Source organism: Fundulus heteroclitus, chromosome 22 (genome assembly GCF_011125445.2).
Source record: "Fundulus heteroclitus isolate FHET01 chromosome 22, MU-UCD_Fhet_4.1, whole genome shotgun sequence".
Taxonomy (NCBI): domain Eukaryota; kingdom Metazoa; phylum Chordata; class Actinopteri; order Cyprinodontiformes; family Fundulidae; genus Fundulus; species Fundulus heteroclitus.
In genome coordinates this window covers 14,048,958-14,072,083 of record NC_046382.1, presented here as the reverse complement: position 1 = coordinate 14,072,083, position 23,126 = coordinate 14,048,958, and the positions used below count along the sequence as shown (strand labels likewise).

The window sequence follows — 23,126 nt, the reverse complement described above, 5'->3', positions numbered from 1 at the left end:
TCGGCAGAGCCGCCGACGGTTTTTCTGCTGACCTGGCCCGTAGCTTTCTCACACGCTGAATGTGCCTGTTGAATTCCACCCAGGGCTAGATCGGGTTTGTCCTCTCGCCCTCCCCCGGTTTGGACCTCTAAACGGGGAAAGGGGCCAGATTTACGTGTGGGCGGATCACGGGGTCCCAGTCAAAAGGAGAGATCTGAATTTCTGAACAAGCGAGTGAGACGAAGACCCCTTCCTCATGGGAACCGGGACATGTTTCTACTTGATGTTTTTTTTTGTTTTTTTTATCGCCTTGCTTATTCTTCACTTATCACATTGTCACAGTGACAGAGATCTTATAGAGCAGTCTAATAGTTTGCTGCAACATGTGCATTTACTCAACCATTGTCAAATCTGAGATCCTCCATGCTGGAATATACTGCAGGGGTGTCAAACATACGGCCCGCGGGCCGGATCCGGCCCGCCGAACAATTTAGTCCGGCCATGTGGCTAAATGCATTATCATTATAAAAAAAATTTTTTTTTTTTTTTCCCAGTGTCCTGTCTGGCAATGTGGCAATAAGATGCCACAAAGAGCTCCAGATTTGACTTTCACAAGTGGACAAGATAAAAGGAAGAGAATGATAAAACAATTATTGAAAAAAACATGTAGTTCGTTTAATTGAAAATATGCAGTTCCTATATTGTCCACGAGGGGCGCTGTGTTTTAATTAGCAGATTAAGCTTCAGGTGTGGAAAATTTTAAATCATTTCTTAATTTTTATCTGTTTGATGTATTTTGTCATGCAGGACAGTGTTTTTAAGTTCCAAAAAATGTGAATAAATGTTTTTCAACATTGTACAGTCACTGTGATCAGTTCTTATGCATAATGCACAAGTAAATGTTTAACTGAGTAAAAGTATTGTTGAAATTGCACATACTTTTCTTAAAAACGCTGATGTTATTCATAATATATTGTGTAAAAGTGAAATTAACTTAATATAAAAATCAACAAGTCCACATTTATTAGTTCTATTTAATCTTGCAATGGGTTTACTCGTGTGACCCTCTTGAGGTCAGATTAAGCTGTATGCGGCCCCTAAACAAAAATGAGTTTGACACCCCTGCTCTACTGTATGAAGGGGTCTGGCCAAATTTAATACCTAGAATCCCATATTCCAGGTTTCTAAGAGGAAAATTTTTGCAAGCGTGTGCATTTCTCTACATTATCCTGGTATGTGGCAAACAAAATCATTTTGGTTTTTCTAACTGGACTAAAACAGGAAAAGATTATTCTGCTTTAATGTCAAACAGTGGAGGGGGGGACTCACACTCTGGTATTTGCCTGTTTAGTTTGGGACATAACAGCCTTTAGACGGGTCTTTTTTTATATAGCTGTGAGCTTGATGCCCTCCCCATGTTGTCTAATCACAGATTAAGTGCTCTGAACTGTCTGGAGTCCTCTGTTCATCTCTATAACTCCGGTCAATTTGTCCTCGCCGCCGCATCGAACCGCCCCCTCTTCTGTGCCTGAAATAATAAAACACCGGGACATTTGCTTTATGGATTAAAACGCAAGACTGAGTGGAAACGGTTCTAAATATCCACCGAATCTAGCTGACGCCGTCGCTGCTAATATGGGCTGGCTCACTAAAGTCGAGCTTTTTTATTGTTCTCTGCTTTGACTGAGAGAAAAGCAGGAATCTCTGGAGAACTTGGAGGCTTTATACATCCAGTCCATTAGTCATTTGGAGATATCGGGCCTGGGGAGGTGAACTAGAATGCATACCAAGCAGGCTGGTTCAGTCTGCCATTGTTAACTCTAAATTATACTGAGGATTATATGCAGCAACTGTTTTCACTGCAAAAAGGGAACTAAAAGTAAGGAACGTTTTCTTGAAATTAGTATATTTTTCATTGATTTGAGAAGCTAAATAGCACTATTTGCCAATGGAATTAGTATTTTTACCCCTAAAATAAGATAATTAGATATCCTGCTCTTGAAATAAGATGATGGAGATGAACTGTTCTTATCTTAAGTGCAAAGATCTTATTCCATTGGCAAATAGTCTTATTTACCTGCTCAAATCAAGAAAAAATACACTCATTTCAAGAATATTTTTCATACTTTTAGTTCCCCTTTTGCAGTGTTATCGGTGTTGAGTAATGCGGTAAAGTGATTCTTTGAAGGGATAAGACTCATAAAGGCATTATGGCTTGAGTCGTTTATCTGAGAAGCTGACCTCAGGTCAGAAAGGCCATTTTCCTTTATGAAAGGGCTTCGCTACGTTGCAGAAAATAGTTTGGAAGTTGAAGAACATTCAGTTCAGCACCTCTTGATTTTGCAACATTTGATCTTCGTCCCTAAAGATTTGTATTTTTATTTTTTTGTATTTGAAGCGCCTTTTTCATTTGTTTATTGCCATCGTTTTAATTAGCAAAAGTCTAGTTTGTGATAAAGGTAGGCAAAGCGGCGTGTGGTTGCAGGAGTTAAAGGGCAGAATTAATCCTGTTTGATGCTCAGCCGAGGCGCCACATGTCGGCATGAAATATGAATGGTGAAAGTCTATTGATCTTTCTGTCTGAATGTCAGAAACGGTTTCTGTTTGGATCCAAGCAAAAAGAACAGGGCAGATCTTTGTTTTTTTCTTCTTTTAGGTTGATGGGGGGGTAATCTGACCCAGTTTAAGATCAAACCGCACGAGTTTTGTCATTTCATTGGGAAACGAAAAAGCGTCCAGCAGAAAAACGTGGCGTTTCACCGGGAAGACACTTTCAGCTCTCTTGACTGTCCTCTCTGCTCTGCTGCCACGGTTGTGCCACCTTAAAATGCAGTCTGTCAAAACATTTCCTGCCACAGCTCTCTGGGATGTTGTGACGATGCTGGTGGGGAGCGATGTTCGAGTTCGCTCATGGGCGCGCTCCCAGGCAGCGGTGTTCTTCGACCAGCATTAGAGATCTGGATCAGATTGAACGGGAGCAGAATTCGCCTGCTCTGACTTGTCGAAGTTGAGAAGATTCAAAGGAGAGCAACACGTTGACTTCGATGTCACGGGTGATGCCATTTGCCTGTTTTTGATTTCTTACACAGTAAACTAAATAAAGTCGAAGTAATCTGCTTCTAGAATAAACTAGCTGTGATGGAGAGGTTTTTCAAACGGTGAAGGGTTTTAAAGTGTTTGAGTACTTCGACATAGGTGAGGTTTATTGGTGCTACGAAATACCTGAAGCTGATGATGAGCTCCTACAAAAAGCACGGCTGCTGTAACTTTTCTTAAACTGTTGAATCCACTATTAAGTTATGCATTTTGTCTGTCCGCTACGTTTTTCTTTGCATGCATTTTTCCAGAGACTGCATTCTGCATGTGCAGGCTTTATGTAGAGTTCTGTATAAATGGCACTTCCTCCTTTCTCTTAAGCACAGTCAACTTGGCCTGTAAACCTCTGGCTTGTTTTGTACTCTCACTTGTCCCAAGCCTTTGTTTACATTGCCATTCGATAAATCACCTAGTTTTGGCTCCATGTAAAAAGAACCATAGATAAAATAGCCTTTGTTTAGTTTATTGTTTTAATTTGTCTTTTCTTTGTGAGTTTTTTTTTTTGTGGCATAAGACCTTAAACTAAACTACAAGCTGAAAGACCCACACTGCAAAAACAGAACTAAAAGTAAGTGAAATTTTGTTGAAATCATTGTAATTTTCCTTGATTAGAGAAGGTAAAAAAGACTATTTGCCAATGGAATAAGATTTTTGCACTTACTTAAATAGGAAACAATTCATCTCCATCGTCTTATTTCAAGTGCAGGATGTCTAATTATCTTATTTTAGAGATGAATTGTTCCCATTTAAGTGCAAAAATCTTATTCCATTGGCAAATAGTCTTATCTATCTGCTCAAATCAAGGATACACTACACTAATTTCAAGAAATATTTGCTTATTTTTAGTTCCCTTTTTGCAGTGCACAATATCCTTTCTTTGTTTTAATTTAGTTATGATGTTTTGCCGTTCCAACTGTTTTTCACCATGTTTCATGTCAGAATAACCAATAATTCATTAGTATCAGCTCTGAATTATTGGTCAGTCTTAGAGTATGTTAAATAATAACTTCTTTAATAATAACTCTGCTAACTCACGTGAGAGTAAGAGAGAGAGAGACATTAGCAAGGTGCCAACGCTTAAATTAACCCCACAAATAAACTGTTGTTTAAGTTCTCAAGAATAAATCTTCTCCGAAGAGGTTTACATTTATCTGATCGGTCGGTTTGACACAGATGGTTTTAAACGAAGCTTTGCTCCTGAGCTTTTGATCTCACCCCTGCACTGCAAGCAAAGGGACGTTCCAGTGGGGCAGACCGTCCGTCATAATAGGATTTTAAAGCTCAGTCATAACATTGTCGGAGGCAGTTACATTTACAGGATTTACCTTTTATCTGTAAGGCTGGTCGCCGTAGACACGACGTGAATCCAAGAGATTCAAGAACCAAGTAGCAGAAGGATGAACTGTGCTTTAGGTTGCAGGGAGAAAGCCTCGGCTTTGTCTCTCTAACATGTTTTGTGCATTCTGAGGAGATATTATCTGTGTTTTTGAACTGCGCTGTGGTGTCCTGTGGCTGATCCGGTATTCTGTGTCCACCACAAACACGGACCTGCTGACTTTGTCGGTTTAAGGTTTGGGAAGAGACAAAAGAGATGTGAACCACAGCAGTAACGGGCAACAAAACATGACATTCATTCCACTGAGTTCCTGAAAATTGCTGTCAAATCCCCGGGGGTGTGAATGCATAACGGGTTTGTATTCTCTGCTAAGGGGAGGGGGGGGCAGTGAGTGGAGTTACAGGCTGATTTATGAAGATCGAAAATACAGGGTGTGTTGTTTTATCTCTAGTTTTACTTTTACCATCTTGTATTTAGCACTTTTGTTCTGCTTTGAAAGGCGTTTTCCACGCAGTTACGACCTGCGCTTCACACTTCACACTGTTCGTAATCCTTTTTGAAATGAGTGTTTGAGAGAAGCGCTGGTTTGAATCAAATGAAAATATAATCTGGCACTAAGCTGTAAAACGCAGTACCATGTAAAGTTACATAAAACATGGCATTAATCCCAACAACAGGGGGATTGTATCATGCCTCGGCTCCTGACCACGCTAATACCATATTATAGAGTATTACAACGGTTATCGGCACAGCTTTTACATCCTCCAGCCTCACAGGAATAACCGGTTCATCTCAATCCATCTTTCTTTTTTTATAACACGTCTTTTCTGATGGTTTCACGCCTAAGCGATGACACCTATCCTCCTCCACGATGCTGCAAATCATAATCCCCAGCAACAGTTATGTTACACAAAATACACGTTGAGTCCAGAAAAACAAAAATAACCAAAACAGAGCTAAACTGCTCCTGTCCTCGAAATTCTATTTTATTTATAACGCGCCAATTCACAATATGTTATCTCAAGGCACTTTACAAAGTCAAATTCAATCAAATCCTCCACACAGTTTGGTCAAAAAGTTTCCTATCTAAGGAAACCCAGCAGATTGCATCAAGTCTTGACAAGCAGCATTCACTCCTCCTGAAAGAGCGTAGAGCCACAGGGACAGTCGTCTGCATTGTCCATGGCTTTGCAGCAATCCCTCATTCTGAGCATGCATGAAGCGACAGTGGGGAGGAAACACTCCCCTTTAACTTGGGCAATACTATAAAGCTTGGAACTCTATGCTACTCCAGACATTTTGAATAGAGAAAAGCTTTCTGGATGGGAGGCGAAACATCTTCAAACTTCGGGGGGGGGGGGGGGGGGGGCCAGTTGTCTTGGTTTTTAACTTTTTTGGAAACGCAGAAGCACACCTATTATTTTCTAATGTTTTTTGTAGAGCTTTTCTTTTTTAAGTACAGCAAATCGTATTGATACTTGTTGTGTTCTGATAATTTGAAAGATGAATTTAACTCTGGAAATATTCCCAATGGGGTTGGAAAGAGGTCTTGCGGTATTAAAATTGTGCTGATATTTCTTGTCAGAGTTAAGTCTGTGTTACAAGGTGCTGTTTAGTTGCTGTCAGCATCTGGGAAAGCCTAAAGGCTCATTTGGTGTCCCAACCTTAAAGGAGGGTGATTTTGTATTGTTTGTTTGAGACACTTATTTTGAAGTAAAAAAACCGTGTACTCTCTACTTAGCTGTGATGTGTTGCCTTCGCAAAATGACAGTTATCTAGGTCATCCCAACAGGATTGCTCAGTTGTTTCTGAAAACATTTCAGCACCAGGAGTCAATTCTGGTGGCTCGCACTTGGGGAACCTGCTGTTGGAGCGCTGCTGTTTTTAAGGACATGGAGGCCAATCCTCCCAGGCCCATTTCAAGTCAGATGCAAATCAATGACCCACCCGGCCCTGTCCTGGGTGGTTAGAAGCTATTGCTTGGTGTGAGTGGATTACTTGGTCACCTGAATCATGATGAGACTGCTGATGTTATCTCTCTGGAACGTGTTGGAGGACCGAGCTGTAAACATTGGGGAGCTAGAAGCACAACCCTCCCCCTCTGTGATGACTTTTCTCTTTTGACCAAGATTTCTTCTTTCACCCCTCTTTGAAACCATCTGTTCTCCCTGTCCAATATCTGGACATCATTGTCGGTAGGTCAAAACAACAAACCGATAAGGCTCTGGCCCACTGGGCTCCACAAAGACTCTCTCAACCTCAGGTGACGATGGGGGGGTGAGAATCCTCCACCTCAAAAGACCAATTCGTGGCGTAACTACCAGCATCACTCTTCATAATTTAATATGGAAATTAAGCTAGCTGCTGCTTTCCCTTGTCCAGAACCCTCTCCCTTTTTCTCGTTAGCCCATTCCCTTCTCAGAAAACATAAAATAGAGGGTTTTTTTTATTAGTCTTCTGGCGTTAGGACCATCCTAGAGTTAGACAAGTATAGTGACCTTAAATATACGGACATGTCCAACCTGGAGCAACTTATTGTACACTGATTACAGATTGTTCAAAACACAGTTCTGATTTGTAAAACCATATTAATATTACCAAGAAAGGAAACAAAACAGGCAAAAACATTGCGAACATCTCCCCCTATCTCATTTGGTAAACCACATATGGTCTATGATCCCATCTGTAATTCCCATCCACAGACGAAAGCATCTACAGACACAATTTTCAAGAAGGGAGCGCTGTTTTAAAACTACAGATAGTGTTCTATAAAGGGCAGGAATTAAGTAGATGTTTATTCTGTTTTTACTACGTTTTATGTCTTAATACCAGTGTAAATGTTCATATTTTGGTATTTTTGTTCGAGAAACTTATTCTACTGCATTTTTATGCGAATCCAAGACTTATTCTGATTGTTTGCAAAGTACTCTAATCTAAAAGTCCTATTACACACACACAGATTACTCTGGCTCCTAGACTGTAGCTGTGAAACCTGTGTCTCTACAAAACGCGTCCAACGAAGGTTTTATTGTTGTCATTCTTCAATATTAGATTGAACTGTCGTTAACTTTTGGGTTTTTTTCGATTTACGGAAAAACCTGATTATCGCACAGAACTGACGTTGCTTCACAGCGTCCCCTTGGACTTTGTTTACTCTCTTCATGTTTTTCCCAACACTGTTACCATGAGAAGATTTTCATTCAGGGATTTAAAGCTCAACCAGCATATGGCCATCTGGCACACATGACCAGATATTTGGGGTCTAAAAGAGCTCTTGGTGGAGGCCCAAGTGCAGACTACGCTCTTATGGCACTCCCTACAGTGTAAATCTCTTAAAACTGTTTTAGTCCTCTCTGGTTTGGGCCACTTTTATTGGGCCTAAAAATTAATTTGGCTTCTTCCAAATAACTAAACCATTAGTCTTCTTGCTTTTGTTCAGCTTGACTTTGTAGATTGATGAAAAATCTTAATATTTTGTCAAAGAGTCGGTGTGTTTTGGAGCCATTGGAGATTTTAGATGCTTCTTCTACAAGCCCCCATTTTAAATAGAGATGAACCCGTGTTTGCTGTAAGTAAATAAAATATTCAAAAGATGTTGCTTTCAGGACAACGGGCCCTTTATTTGGGCTGAATTATACATTGAAACATGAACAAATCGCCAGGCTATTATGTAATAAAGTACTTTGGTTTTTCTTTTAATCCTTTCTTTTAAGCCCTCTTAGTTTACTAAAGAAATTCACGCAGAGCATTTTGTAACAGGATGCTTTATTAATCGAATCTGACTGTATTCCCATTACAAACAGTTAAAATAAATTATGTTAAAAGTAGTAAAAGCATTACTGGAAGATTTGCTTTTAGGCCTGAAACCCCCTTTAAGCACATAGCAGGTCCCTTTTCATCAAGCACTCTATGTCGCTCATCCTTCATTCACCATTCCCCCTGCTTTGTGCCCCTGACAAATGCTGCGCAGTGATCCGAAGGGATGGAGCTGGCAAAGCATCCGCTAGATTGCTGACCAGGGAAGAGAATAGCAAAAGCGCCCCCTCTGTTTTGCCAGAATACTGTTAAAGTCAGAGGGTTCATGTGCTGAATGGTTGAGTCGGATCCTAAAGCAGCTAGAACAGCTCTTGACTTTATTAAAAAAATACCGCACAGTTACCGTACCTGATTATACCAATTTTATGTGGTACAATGCGCTCAAAACTTGCATAAAGTGTAGAGAAATATTTGTAACTGTGTTGCAGCCATCCCTCTTTATCTATTAGTTTGTCCATTCATCGCTCTCTATTTGTCCTTCCCTCCGTGCATTTATCATGCGTCCAGTACATCTTACATGTTTCGTGGTGCATCTATCCAGCCATCTGTTCAGCTTTCCACTCAGTCTCTGTTTTTTTTTTTTTTTCAAGCACTGACCATTGTAGAAATATCTGACAAAACGTCATTGTGGTATGTTGCTTTTATAATTTTAACACTGGCTAATAGGGACCTAGAACCTTGGAAATATGAGTCTGGAAAAGAACAGTTCTAAAATAAAACTTCTGTAGCATTCGTGATAAATAGGTGTATTTTTTTTAGATTTCTTTAATATATATGGGATAAAAAAAAACTCCTACCTCTGACTTTTTCCTCTCATTTACAAGTCATTAGAAATATATTTTTTTTTTTCAATGATTCGATATTGGAATTGATGGTGAAACCTCAAGGATAACTGGGAATAATCATTAGCCAGAAAAACGTCTGATCTGTGCAGCAGCTCTAGTTTTTCCATGGCTACCTTAGCTGCTATTTTTGGTAGACCCATAAAATGGAGTGGGGTTTGTTTGAAATCCTACTATCACAGAAATGTCCAGAAATAGCACAGCGACAGGAACCAAATGTACTCTGAAAGCGGAAGCACTTCTTTGGCTGATGGCTTTGAAAAACGCTTTATTTGGATCTGATGAAGACCAGTTCCTGGCAGAGACACACTTTACTGAAGCTGTGATAGCCATGTGTTAGGTGCTTTCATTTAAAATCTGAACTTCTGCTAAATGGAAAGGGCACACGCAGTGTTATGTGATGATGTGGTAGGAAAGTCTAAGGATGCACCCGTTGTGCCGATGTGGAACATAAATCTTCGTTTTGCCTCGTCGTTTTTTTAAATCACAAGAGAAAGTTTTACGGCCTACATTTGCCTGTCTTTTTAAAACGATGATTTCCCGCAGATGCCTCCAGTCACATAATCTGTTATTATCCCGTTTCCAAAGGCTGAAGGAATGAGTTCAGAGTTAATGTTTAAAAACTTTGCAGTGTCAGTGTAATATAAACTGTGCTATCACATGAGTCGTCTGTAGACAGACTCATCATTTTACAGAAGCTGCAGACGAAAAGATTAGCGTCGTTCCAAGTTTTGTCGTCAGCGAAAGCTGTGGGAGAACAAACAGGCATGTGAGAGGGAGGTTGTAGTCATTCTGCATTTCTGCTATCTGCCCTCTTCAGTCCATCTCTGGCAATGTATTTGGAGTCCTCCAATGTACAAACATTGTTTTGACGGAGAACCTATTTTAGTTTGCTTTAATGCTTATTGCACCAAAAATGTCTCTCTACTACTGTACTTCCCTCTCTATCCCTTCGCTTGTGATACCACATCTGATCTAAGATGTTTCTTCATAGTGTCTCTTTGTGTTTATACAGCGCTAATTCACTGCTAATGCCATATCATTATTAGACAAAACTGGTCCAATGAATTCCCAATTATACAGAAATACACAAACCAAATGAATACCGATACTCTACCACGGCTCAGTCCAGGCTGATCTAAAATTAAATACCAGACCATGTAGGTCACATTGTCATGTCAGTATGTCGAAACTCACCAATGTTAAACAAGCACAAACAAGTGACTGAATTTGCAGTAAACCTTCATACTGAACTAGTGTGTGACGAAAGCAGAAAGACTCCACTCTTTCAACAGGAAGAAACCTCCAGAAGAAAACCTCTGGCCGCCAACTAGGATGTTTGAGAGGACAGAAATCCATCAGAAGAAACGTAGAACACTGGTCCATGAACAAAGAAAGTCTGAGTTCATAATTGTGGCCTTAGTTCTGTTAGCGGCCATGTCCAGGACAGATAAATACCCGATCAGACAATTGCCAGGTACGTAGATCTGTATGAAGCAAAACATTGAGAGTGCACACATGGCAATAGCTCCTTTAATGGCTCTGTCCAGGAAAGAGATGAGGTCAAAGATATAATCATTGGAGCAATTGCGTCCTCTCAGAAAAGGAACAGAGAGATCATTCAGTTATTGGCAGCCATAACTCAGCCGACGGCGCTCAGGAAAGCAACACGGCCAAAGCAGCCATTACTAAGGTCTGATGTGGCCACCATACCCACTGTATCGCACATTCATGGTCATAACCTATATACTGTAGTTATTTGACAGCTGTGTGTACAGTGCAGATACTGTGCAACACATTTATAGTAATACACAATTCATATAATGTTCTCTACGTTACTGCGTCATATTCTAGTTAATTACTGATTCATTGTTTTTGGTAAAATTAATCTGCACATCATCGCCTTGTACTTGTGAGGTCAATAAAGCTGAAAATGATTCCATACCAGAAAAACACTGCCTGAAGCTTGAAGTGTTTGCACTGAGTCATTCTGCAGCTATTGTATTATTTTATGATAAACTTCACGCGCCGCTGCTTATGCAGGTGCGTTTTGCATTGAAACGGCTGTATGAACTTCCTCTCTACTCAACCAGCGTGTAGGTGCCTCCCCATGCATGCCATGACTTCCCCGAGACTCGGCAGGGTCCGTACATGTTCGGGTGATTATTATTATTATTTTATTTTATTTTGTTATGGTTTATGTTGTTTGGGTAAAGAGAGACTCAGAAGATAAAAGTTAAGCTTTCTTATAGACTTACTGACACTGCCAATCAAGAGAAAACAGTAAGTAACAAACAAACAGAACAATGGTTTAATGATCGTTTTGCGTGGCTGTTGGTTTGTCTAATGCAAAATACTTTTTTTACTTTGCTCCCATTTGCATCGGGGAAACTTATTGTTAATCTTTCTTCGCTTTTGAAAGGGGTCATAATGAGACATTACAGTCATCGTTTATTGAAGTCTTATCTAAGTTCAAATATTTAGCCACGGCAGAATGAGTGTCCTGCCTGATAGGTAGCTCTGTTTGTTCAGCCCTGATCATTGTGAGATGGTCGTAGCCACAGATAAGCTAGCTCGCATTACACATTAGGTTCAACAGTAGCAGTCCGCTTCGCTTTGAGGAATAACAAATAACGATGATTGCCTTTTAATTCAACCAAGACCACAGCACAGCATAAGTGGTTTGCTTCTTTAATGTGCAGCATTGTGTTGTTCTTCGTCTCTTTCTTCACAGGCCTGTTGTTTCTAATCATTACTGGCTATGGGCCACTGGTAACAATAAATCTCCTACTGCCACTCGTGTCTTCGTTGGCGTGTCATAGTTTACTGCTCAACTACTTTAGCAGGAAGATTTTCATTCATTTGACTCTGGGGAGCAGTCTGTTTGATCGGAAAGAAAGCCTTTGTTATGGAATCTAATGGCTTTTTACTTTTAAAGGCCAAAAAAGGTCAACATTTGGCGAGTGACATGGAGCGAGGAGAGTAATGGGCTCAGAAGGGGCAGGGCTCCTCTGTTGCTGTTAGCGATGGCATATAGACTAAACCTTTCTAGCTGTGTAGTCTTCAGACTCCTACTGGGCGCCAGTGTCAAACTGTTCACTTAAAGCGGACATTACAGTTCAGCCAGTCGCTAGAAATGTCTCTGCCAGTCATAGAAGATTATATTTAGTCAAAGATTTCCTTGCAGTGTAAATTACTTTGAAGGAGTCTGGATTGGAATGAAGGGTGTCTTGCCATCTCCGCAATCTGAGTTCGCCGGTATGGCTTTATTCATTGAGTGGTTGAAGTGAGCTGAGCTAGTTTTAGGAGGTTTTCATACAGTACCTGAGATGTTTAATCCTTTTAAAACAAACTCTCAAAAACGTAAAAGAAAAAAAATTTACTGAGAAGGGAGGAGGTGGTCTCGAAAAACATACTCTGGAGCGGTTCATGTATGGTGTGAGCTTGATCCCAGCGCTGTTCAACACGGCTGCCATGTGTATGCTCCAAACTTGACCCAAACACCTTCCCATAGCCAGGTTGACATTGTGTTTTGGGACAAACAAAGGCTAAACCGTCTTTTTCGTTAAGTACAAACATCTACAGTACATCTGGTATACTGCTCAGATAATGTGGCCTGAAAAAGTACCCAAAAAAAATGCCCTAATTGTAAATTATTTTTTCTGCTAGCTTGGAGCACAACATATGCTTCCTGTCTTTGCATTTCTCACTCCCGCCCCGGGCGCCTCTGTTCGATAGACGGGCTGAATGTTCTCGCCTGTTTTTTAGCGACAGGTTTTGTATTGAAAGAAACCGAACCACTGAAAAAAGCTACAAGTGAGCAAACGCATCAACTGATTCGGACAAACGTGAACAACCTATAGTCATGAAAATGCCCTAAAAGCCCAGGGTTCATCCTCAGAGAAATGGGATAAAATAAGATTAAAAAAGAAACTGAAACATTTTTATTGCCAGATTTTATTCCGTTGTTCCACTGTCTTAAAGCTCCTTCTGTCCAGCCCTCCTTTCCTCTTCCTCCTTTCTGCGCCGTGGAAATCCCACAATTCAACCCTGGAAAATGTAAACATGCTTACATGGAGAATACTCTATGTAGGGAACCCTGTCTTTTAGGAATGGGGCTATTTTCTAAAAATGTATTTGGTTTGTCTTTTGTAGCTAAAACAAATCCACACCAAAGACCTATTGAATTCTGCAGCTAGGAACCTAAATGTCCAGCTCTTGTTTGCCCTCCTTGAAGTTTTCCTTCCACTGCGCATGCATTTGGCTGTCGGCTGTAATTTTTTCGCATTGCAGATTTGACCAGACTAGAATCAGATCCAATGGTCCATCGATGGAGAGGGAGCCACGTTGCCTAGATATAACAGTAAGCTGGATTTCTATCAAACGATCAGCCAATCAGAAAGGCTTATGAGGGGAAAAATAAAAAATTGGCAGAGGTATTAGCCTTTGGGACTTATCAGCCCGGCCACAGTGAGCTTATCTTTGCATTGCACTGCGTGTTTGTAGATATCTTGAACTTGAGATGACCTGGTAGACGTTACCCACCCCTCCAGCCTTCTGTCCTGACTGATGTAATAGTTTTTGTTTTGGTACGGAGCCATTTTGTTACTGGTATGTTTCTGCTTTGTAGAGGTAGGAAAACCAGGGAATGAACCACCACTCTTGTGTTCTTTGTACATCAGTACTAGCATTCCTTTCTAAACCGCTATCCCCAATCCTGTGCATTTCTGCATCTACTCGAACAGAGTATTTGTTGTTGCTCAATAACACCTGGTCTGACGGAAATTACTGTTTTGGGTGTCAAAGCGAACTGGCACAGAAAATTAGCAAAGGGACATCCGGGCACCGGGCCAGAACAGATGGCAATAAGTTTCATTTACAACAAAACACAGTGGCAGACAGGAGTGGAGATAATGCTGGTGTCTCATAATAAAAGGATTCCTGGCTCCTCTTCTGACCCCTCCATCAGCAGCAGACTCTTTTAATTACATGTGAATTTGGGTCCTCAGAGACAGTCTGAAAACTCTGTGACGAGATGGAAATGCTCAAATATCAGCTTTTATTTTCTTTCATAAATCCGGCCAAAGAGAGCCATGGCTTAGATCCATAATTCAAGTGGTTTATTTATTATTTAAATATTCAAGCCTCAAATGTATGTGCAGTGCAGAGTCGTAAAAGTGTAAAATATTTGTCATTCCCTTCACATCTGTCTCGCGTTTCACAAGCATATGCCATTAATAATCCAGCAATTTCTATGCCTTTGACACTGTAGAATGTACGGCATTATGACATATCTAACTAAACCAGGGAGCAACAGATTTTTATTTTTATAATTGCATAACTTTAATTAATACAACTGATGTACTGTGTATAGAAACCCTATTTGATCATGCGTTTTATTTTTAGAGCAGTGTCTGTGTTTGTGGGGCTATGACTGAATGCGGTGACAGATTTCTCGTCAAAAAGGCTATGATGAATTTTTTTTTAATACTTTTTTTTTTCACTTTTATTGTTATCGCAATCAATACTGCTAAATAATATGGTAAAAATCCACATCACCCATCCGGGGGTCACACATAAACTGTAAATAGACTATTGAACTTTCTGCCCAAGAGGCTCATGGGATAATTAGGTATAACTGAGAAAATAAACTTGTTGTGACGGCGTACTAAAAGTAACTCACTTAAAAGAAGTAAAGTACAGTACATTTTACAGCATGTAATAATCGTCATAAATGAAACTATTCTTACTTATTAGTAGGGCTGGCAATATGGCTTCACAATAAAATCTCCAGGTTTTTTATTTTTTACTGAATCTGATTAAGAAATTTTCCCCCCTTTTTGTTTCATAAAAAGAAATTGCTGAAATTATTCTTAAAAACTTACTTTTATTTCAATAATCTCATTTGGGCGTTGACCTGAATTCAAAGTGCAATTTATTACCAGCTTTAAAAAATGCATATAAAACAAGATGGTAGGACAGTAAATGATAAAAATATAACACAAAATGTTTGCTGCCATTTGTTTTACACATCTAAGAGCAGGCTTCACTTCACTTGTGTAACTTCACACCAACTTAAAAAATATGTACCGGTAAATTAATAGATTAAAGTGCCTCTTCTTAGGGTGAAAAGGTTTCCTCTTTGGAGTATTTTGATAATATATATATTCCTAAATGTATACTAAACATTGTATGCTATTACCAAAACAATTTGCCCTTTTGGGACTGATATAGCGCAAACTTTCATGGAAGCCCAGGAGAGTGGATTGGCAAAAAAAAATTAAATCTTGATTTTATATAATTAAATAAGTTGCAAATTTGAATTAATCGATAAAATTGATGTATTGCCCAGCCCTACTTACTACTTGTGACGGGAAAATTTTTTTTTTTTTTTAACCAAACATTTGGATTTTCCCTCAAACCAGTTCTACTTTTACTTTTTGGACTGAGACCAATATGTGGTTTTTGAAGCAATGTAAGCTGCAGCTCTGCATGCTTGTTGTCTGAGGTAACACAAGAAAATGTTAAATTACTCAGAAGATACTAGCCTGACATGTCAAATCGCGTCTTAGACAGAAATGTCTTGGGTGTTGTCTGAAGAAACGGTGATTGTTACAACGAACTGCAAGTGATCTGATCTGGTCTGAGCACGGTGCTAGAAACGGAGCCAGGCAGCAAGCTGGAGTTGTCTTTGATTTCACTCGTAGCAGTCGGTCAATCATTAATCTGAATTTATAGACTGGAACGCTGAATTAACCTAAGAATTGTTCATTCAAGCATCCTCTGAAAACTAACCGGGCCATGATATTGGCCAGTGATCACTGTTCTTTCTGTTGCTTTTTTTTATTCAGTACTTGACTCATGAATTAAACATTTAATTTACCAACCTGTGGTGTTTTTAATTCAGAATCATAGTGTTTTTGAATATACATACAAAGCTCATTTTTGATTATCAGCAAATTCACTTGAAGGTTTTTTTTTTTTATCTTTCTTTTTTGTTTTGCAGAATTGTCTCGCTTAGGTTTTCAAGGCAATGAAACACTTTCTACTAAGTTTTTCTAAATTCTTGTCTTGTTCGTTGTTTCCCACAGGCTGTGCAGCCTCACACTGAAGAAGCTGGTCGTCCTCAAAGAACTGGATAAAGAGCTGAACTCGCTTTCTATAGCTGTCAAAATACAGGTTTGTAACCTAACCTCCTATGCTTGATGAGAAAAGGTTGAGCAAGACCTTTGAAAGCGATGCATCTCAGTGACTATAAGACACTCACCTAATCCCGCTGCTTGATAAAACCCTCCTTAGCTGGGCTGAAAGCCCCAGTGCCTTACATCCACTCAGGTGGCAGGCCGGCTTACCACTCTGAGCAGGAGCATTAGCACCTTTAAGACGGATTGTGCATCTTGCATTGATTGCTTGCGCATACATGCGTTGCACACTGCAAAAACAGAACTAAAAATAAGTAAAGTTTTCTTGAAATGAGTGCATTTGTCCTTGATTTGAGCAGGTGAATAAGATTATCTGCCAATGGAAGGACTAATTTTACCCCTAAAATAAGATAATTAGATATAATGCACTTGAAATAAGTTGATGGAGATGAGTTCTTCCATTTTAAGTGCAAAAATCTTATTCCATTGGCAGATTATCTTATTTACCTACTCAAATAATGTACAAATACACTAATTTCAAGAAAATTTTAACTTATTTTTAGTTTAGTCTGTTTTTGCAGTGCAGAGTGTCACTGTTTGCAACATTTATTTTCGAAAACTTGAAGCGATTATCACATGGAAATACCATTCAATCCGTGCACCAGTAATTGCACACGAAACAAACCCACTTTTAATTTTAGCGTAGCTCCATTTCGATTGGCTGTGATTTCCAGCTCATGGAGGCGGCACTGAATCCCGCGTGGAGACGGGAAGAGTACGGCACAACGCTTGACGTGGATCGCTCCTGGCAGACAGAAGCCTGGTGTCAAGTATGCAGCAGCTCCGGCTGTCATGCAGACGCTAAGACACACAGACCATCTACTGTACATTCACACGGGGGGGAAAGAAGCCAAGCAGTCAATGTTGTACTTGGAAGATTAAATAGGTTTTGATGTTCCTTCCATTCATCAATGCCTCCATTTCACACATGCCTCTATCCCTGCGTGGATCGATTCGATTAATACACGCATCCCTGCATCCATCTAGTCACATTTACAGCCCTACATGCATTCATTTAAAATCCGTTTTCTGACGCCAAATACAGTTCATGACCGTAGACGAGGGTTGCAACCAATGGGGATCTTTTTTTTTTTTGCAGCGTTTTTTAATCTTAGCTTGGCTTTCTCACCGCAATTATAACCTTGTTTTCAAAACTATGACAGCCGAAAGGACGGCCCGTTAATCTTCTCCTACACTGTTCACGTTCTTCTTGTCAACAAGACTTGGTGATGGTTAGTTTTCTACGCGTGACACAAAGTCACTTGTAACCCAAAATGCAGTGGTACTGTATTAGATCATATGGCGTACTAATCTTTAATTGCACAGCGTTGGACTGCTGCCTGCAGTCAATAGTCTGGCTTCAATGCCTGAAACGGCACAGGCAGCAGGGAAGCACAGAGAGTTAAAGATACTGTCGGTTTTTCTGTTATCAGCCGTTCTGAAATGAACATCAAAGGCGAGGAGGGGAACCAAGGGGAGCTTCTGGGTTTTTTTCTAAGCCCTTTAAATTGGACAAAGTTACAGGTTTTATAGCCCAATATGCACCAATACTGTCCTTAAAACATTTAAAGATGTAACGTATTTTAAATCAAAATTCAAAATATGTTTCATCGGGACTCTAGTTACATAAAGAAGTGTGATTTTTTTTTTATCACCAAACTACACAAACTAGGGGTTTTCAGACTCCACTAGTTGGGATTTGTCATTTATCATTGTCAAGATAAACCCAAATGCTTCATGATAAGAAATTGTTCACCATAACGATAAAAGGAAATGATAGGCCCAGCCCTAATCTGCATTCATATTTAAATAATTTATTTTCTACGTAATGATGTGGGAACGTGTTTTCCCACTTATAGATTTCATTTTTGCTTCTAATTCTTGAAACTAATGTCTGTACTGAAAATCTGCCAATGTTGGTCGTTCTTTAACACATCTGTATTGGTCCAATCAGTAAAAATGGTCTGAGGTTAGCATCCGACACTTAACTCCATCTTGTTGCTGTTTACGTATGAAATTTAGAAGTGGGAGGGGAGGAAGTGGATTGTGTGGTCTGTGTTTGAGCCTGCGACAGTGATACTGGTGCAGCGCAGGATGGATAGATGGATAGATGGATGGATGGATGGATGGATGGATGGATAGATAGAGAAATGGTACATGGCTTACAAATGTTTTAAAATGAAAGTTTTAAAATGTGGTGTGCATTTGTACTCTGTCCCCTTTTTTTGATGCTGGTAAATATGAATAAAATCCAGTGCAATGCCTTCAGAAGTCCTGTAGTCTGTAAACAGTCGACCCGTTTGTCATTTAATGTCATTTAATCTTCAGGCAAAGTGAAAGTATTATTCAGAGAAGGAGATCCTCGGCTCTGAAGGGACAGTCTGTTGACAGGACAAAAGACACAGCAAACATGTTTAACAATATATTCTGGCTACACGAGACTAAAACTGAACTTTGCGGCCGACCTAAAAACACGTATAGTGGAATAACTAACACTGCACATCACTCCTAAAACACCATCGACGTGGTGATGGCAGAATCATGGTGTGTAATGACAATGCTTTTTTTTTTTTTACAGCCAGCTCAGGGAAAGTAGTGGGAGTTTATGAGAAGACGAATGGAGGTAAATGCGTGACAGTCCTGGAAAAAAAACACCTGCAAGGGCGGTGGTCTCAAACTCCAGTCCTCAAGGGACATTGTCCTCCAACCTTTAGATATATCTCTGTTTTCAACACACCTGACCCAAATATTAGCTCTGTAGAGCTTGACTGCATGCTAGTGAGGCAGTTTAGCCATTTGCCTCAGGTGTGCAGGACCACGGACCCCTATACTGGAGCGGAGGTTCATCTTCCAGCACAGCAGTGACCTCAAACATACAGGCACAGCTATAATGGAACGGTGGTGATCAAAGCTTATTCGTGTGTTAAAAGTTAAGCCCAGACCTAAATCCAATTTAGAATCTTTAGTAAAACTTGAAAATGTATGTTTACAGACGCTCTCCATCTATACTGGCCCAGATTAAGCTATTTAATAATGAGGAATAAGTGGGGCATCCTGTGGCTCAGTCAGCAAAGCAAGCTTTAGTCCTCAGCACAGCTGTCCTGGGTTCCACTCTCCTTCTCAGGCCATTTCTTTGCCCCCTTTCCTGTCACGTTACTGTGAAATAAAAGCTACCGTAAGCAAAAAAAAAAAAAATGCCCAGCACACTTTTCAGTGTTATTCATAAAACATTTTGAATGTATGAGTATGTGAGAGTTCTCTCCCGTGCTGCCAATGCACGCTCAATGTGAGATTTTGCTGCAAAGCAACGCTGCGATCGGATGGTTTCCCTAGATGGAAAACCTTTTACCACTTGGCATCGTAAAATGAGCTTGACTGCATTGTTTTATGACTGGGATCAAATTGAAATGTACCAAGATGAATAGGAATCCCTCTATATAATTGGATTGAATTGACTGCATATTTTTGGATCTAAATTGGATTTTGACATTTATTGTAAATCTGTGCCAAATAAAAAAAAATAGGAACTGAACTGAACTTCGACTTCATAATTACACGCTACTTTGTGTAGAAAATCCTGATGAAATACATTGAGATTTGCAGTTTTAAGTTGATGTGAAAAATTTCAGGGGCTGTGAATAATTTTGCAACCCATATAGGCGTAAGAAACAAGACAAAATGGACAGAATTTTGTTATTGGTGAAGATTCTCAGTCATCCAGGTCATGATCAATCCAAAAAAGGGTTAAAAAATAATAAAAACAACTGGACTTCTATTCTGGGAAGCGAAACCTCTTCAGCTTCAGAATAGAAGTCCAGTTGTTTTTATCTTTTAACCTTTTTTTGGATTATTAGTTATTTAAACTGATTAGGGTCAAAGGATCCCAGAATAGAAAATTTTTTATATGTAATTACCCCACTTTGTCCCCTTCATTATACAAAAATAAACAGCAGCTCCATGCAAAGCTGTGCAATTCTTGACAAATAGAAAACACACCGTGCGTTCTGTGCTGCAGTCATCCTGAAGGTAAAGGCGGCCAACCAAGTGTGGCTGTATCCATGAGCTACACTGTCTCCGGAGCGTGAAATCTCCCCATTTCTGCTGAGCTGCCCCGAGGACAGCCGAGTGGAGCTCTGCTCGCCGCAGCCCCGGAATTGGCGCATTAAATGCATTTTCCAGCAGGTTTTGTGAGGAGCAGGAAACAGACGAGGAGGAGTTGAAGGAACAAGTTGGGAATATGCCTGGAATCGCGTGTCTTTGTTTTTGCGGTGGACGACAAACGTTCTTGTTTAGCGTCTCGTTGCTTTGTCTGTTGAACACGGTCAATGCCTGTCTCTACCCATGTGTCTTACCTGGGATTCATCAAGTTAAGGGACATGCATGCACAGACTCAGCGCTTGTAATGGCTTACCATGTGGCTAGTCTCCAGGCCTCCAGAGTTGCCAAGAGGTCGCAGTCTTGTTTTCCCTGAGCATAGTTTTCCGTCTCTTATCAGATTTGCATCCTATCACTTCAAGTAACGTTTTGTTAAAGCAGCCTGATGCGTTTTGGTTCCGCAAAATTTCTCGTTTCATTGCGACTCACAGTTAAAAGCGCTTCAGTTCGATCCAGTCACGTTTGTGTGTGCTTGTCTTCACCGGTCTGTGTTAGGTGGAAGCAGAAATCTCTGAAATACAATTCCCCGTCGAGCACTTGGAGTGACCTGAACACACTTCCTGTCAGGGATGCAAACAAAAGATTCAGTTTACAGGTCTTAATGTGTTTTAAAAAAGATAACCCGAGGAGGAAATGGGACATTGAACTAATTTTTCCATGAGCTGGTAGTTGCTTGGTGAAGGCTTTGCTAACTAAGCCCCACACTCCTCCATCTCCCTTTGGCCCCGGAGAGATGCTGCAGAAGCTGTAGCAGAGGGTAAAATGGGGCCCGAGGACATTGAGTGCAAGCTTTCCTTGCCAAGGTTGTGTATTGTTACTGCATGTTGCACAGTTTGAAAGTGCTTCGATTTTTTTTTTTTTTTTTTTTTGCCTTGATTCATTGTACTAGTCAATGAGCATGAGAAAGGACAGTGTACAAGGCCTCTTTGTGAAGCTGCGGTTAGTGACAAGGTCAGACTCAAGATTTATCCTCTTTTATTTCCCTGCTATACAAAACACAAGCACCGCAGCTACCGTCAATGGCATATTACTCTGTCCATGTCCTTCTCTGAAGCATATTTAGCTACTATGTTATATTAAACAAAGTGTTGAACAAATGCATGTCGGAAGTCCAGGCTGTTGGTCAAGTCAACAGAGGTAAGATTTTAAAGCCCTGCACAGTTCTGCTAGGAAACATTTGTTTTGTCCCTGCAGTTCAATTTGGCTATCTACAGTTTAGAGGTCTGAATTTAAAGGGACCTGGTCGCGTACCCTGACAATAAAAAAAAAAACACAAACAATTCATATATTCATCAATAAAACAATAGACGCCACGTTGGTCTTCGGCATGGCAGGGTTATTTACCCTCCTTTTTGCACCGTTGCTGACTCGTTCGGCTTCATTAATTCTCCTTGTTTACTCATTGCACGCGTGCACAATATTGTACTCACAGTCACGTGGTCTTGTTTTGGTAAATATACACAAAAGTGCTTCATTTGCTAACAAATAGAGCAAAAACTAAGTGTAAAACATAGAAACAAAATATAGGAGGCCAACAGTGCGTGATAATTTAATTCGAAGACTCTTGTATGCAACCAGAGTGAGCTACTGGCGTAGAAATTTGTAGTCATAATTTGGGACTAGGCCCCTTTAAACTCCTTTTAATGAGCTTGTAGAGAAAGTGCAAAGGTCCCTACAATGTTCTCTAGCTTTATGGAGCATAGCATAAGGCAGTTCTGCCCCCCACCCACCTCCCACTTTGCACTGCTGGTCAGCGTGCTGAAAGAAGACCAATACTTTTCCCTTACTGACAATTTCTGACAAAATCAGCTGTTTTCAAAAGATTTCCAGTTGTGAGAATCATTTTTAAAAATATCATGGTGTTAAAACCAATAGACACGTTAAAAAACGCAAAATGTAAAAGCAAAAGTCAGTATTTTCTATAACTATAGGAATTAGTTGCTCTTCTACACATATTACATAATATCAGGTAAACATCCAATTGCGATATTCTCCTATACTTAGTTAATATTGCAATGGTGATAGTCAATACCATTAATCCTGGTTACAACGCCCACACCACTATAGGGCTGCACGATATAAGGAAAACATCTGCAGAAAGACCACAGGTCGAACCTGGGGTTCAAACTAGGGCTGGACAATAATTCAATAACAATATATATCGACCGATAAACTTATACCGATGATAGAAAATAAAAGGGTCAATAAAAAGTTCTATAGAATAACAGTTTTCCTTTCTTTATGCATTCTAGCCATGTAGGTTAATATTACAGTCATTACATTCTCCCAACCAATCACAACGCAGACCCAGGAATGCGCCGTCACTAAGCTCCGCCCCCTTCAGAGAGTTCAGAGAGCACACTTTTTTTTTTTTTTTTTTTTTTTTAAAAGAAACTTTTGACCAGTTTTGGTCAAAAGTTGGTTGAATAAAGGGTTGAATTTGAATTCAGTGTTTGTGTGTTTTCTTTGTAAAAAATATCTCACTAAGCAACAGCATAAAATGGCCAGGGCTGCACTTAAAATATATGTTTTGAATTTGTTGATAATTATCGATATCGATCAATATGATTTCTATTTTATCGATATGTTGTTTTTTTTTCTATATCGCCCAGCCCTAGTTCAAATCTAGGACCTTCTTGCTGCAAGGTTCCACCAGCTAAGGAAACATATTATAGGCAATTATGTTGGTGAATATTGCAA

At 39.9% G+C, this 23,126-nt stretch overlaps 1 protein-coding gene across 5 annotated transcripts in view; it reads left to right on the top strand.

The window, feature by feature from the left end:
- The window catches only part of LOC105919066 (phosphofurin acidic cluster sorting protein 2), a 71,771-nt gene that overhangs the window by 11,661 nt on the left and 36,984 nt on the right, over window positions 1–23,126 (top strand). For all 5 annotated transcript variants that reach the window (XM_036125919.1, XM_036125914.1, XM_036125918.1 and 2 more), the window contains exon 2: window positions 16,161–16,248. In XM_036125919.1, coding sequence (XP_035981812.1) covers window positions 16,161–16,248 — 88 coding nt within the window. The remainder of the gene's footprint in view (window positions 1–16,160; window positions 16,249–23,126) is intronic.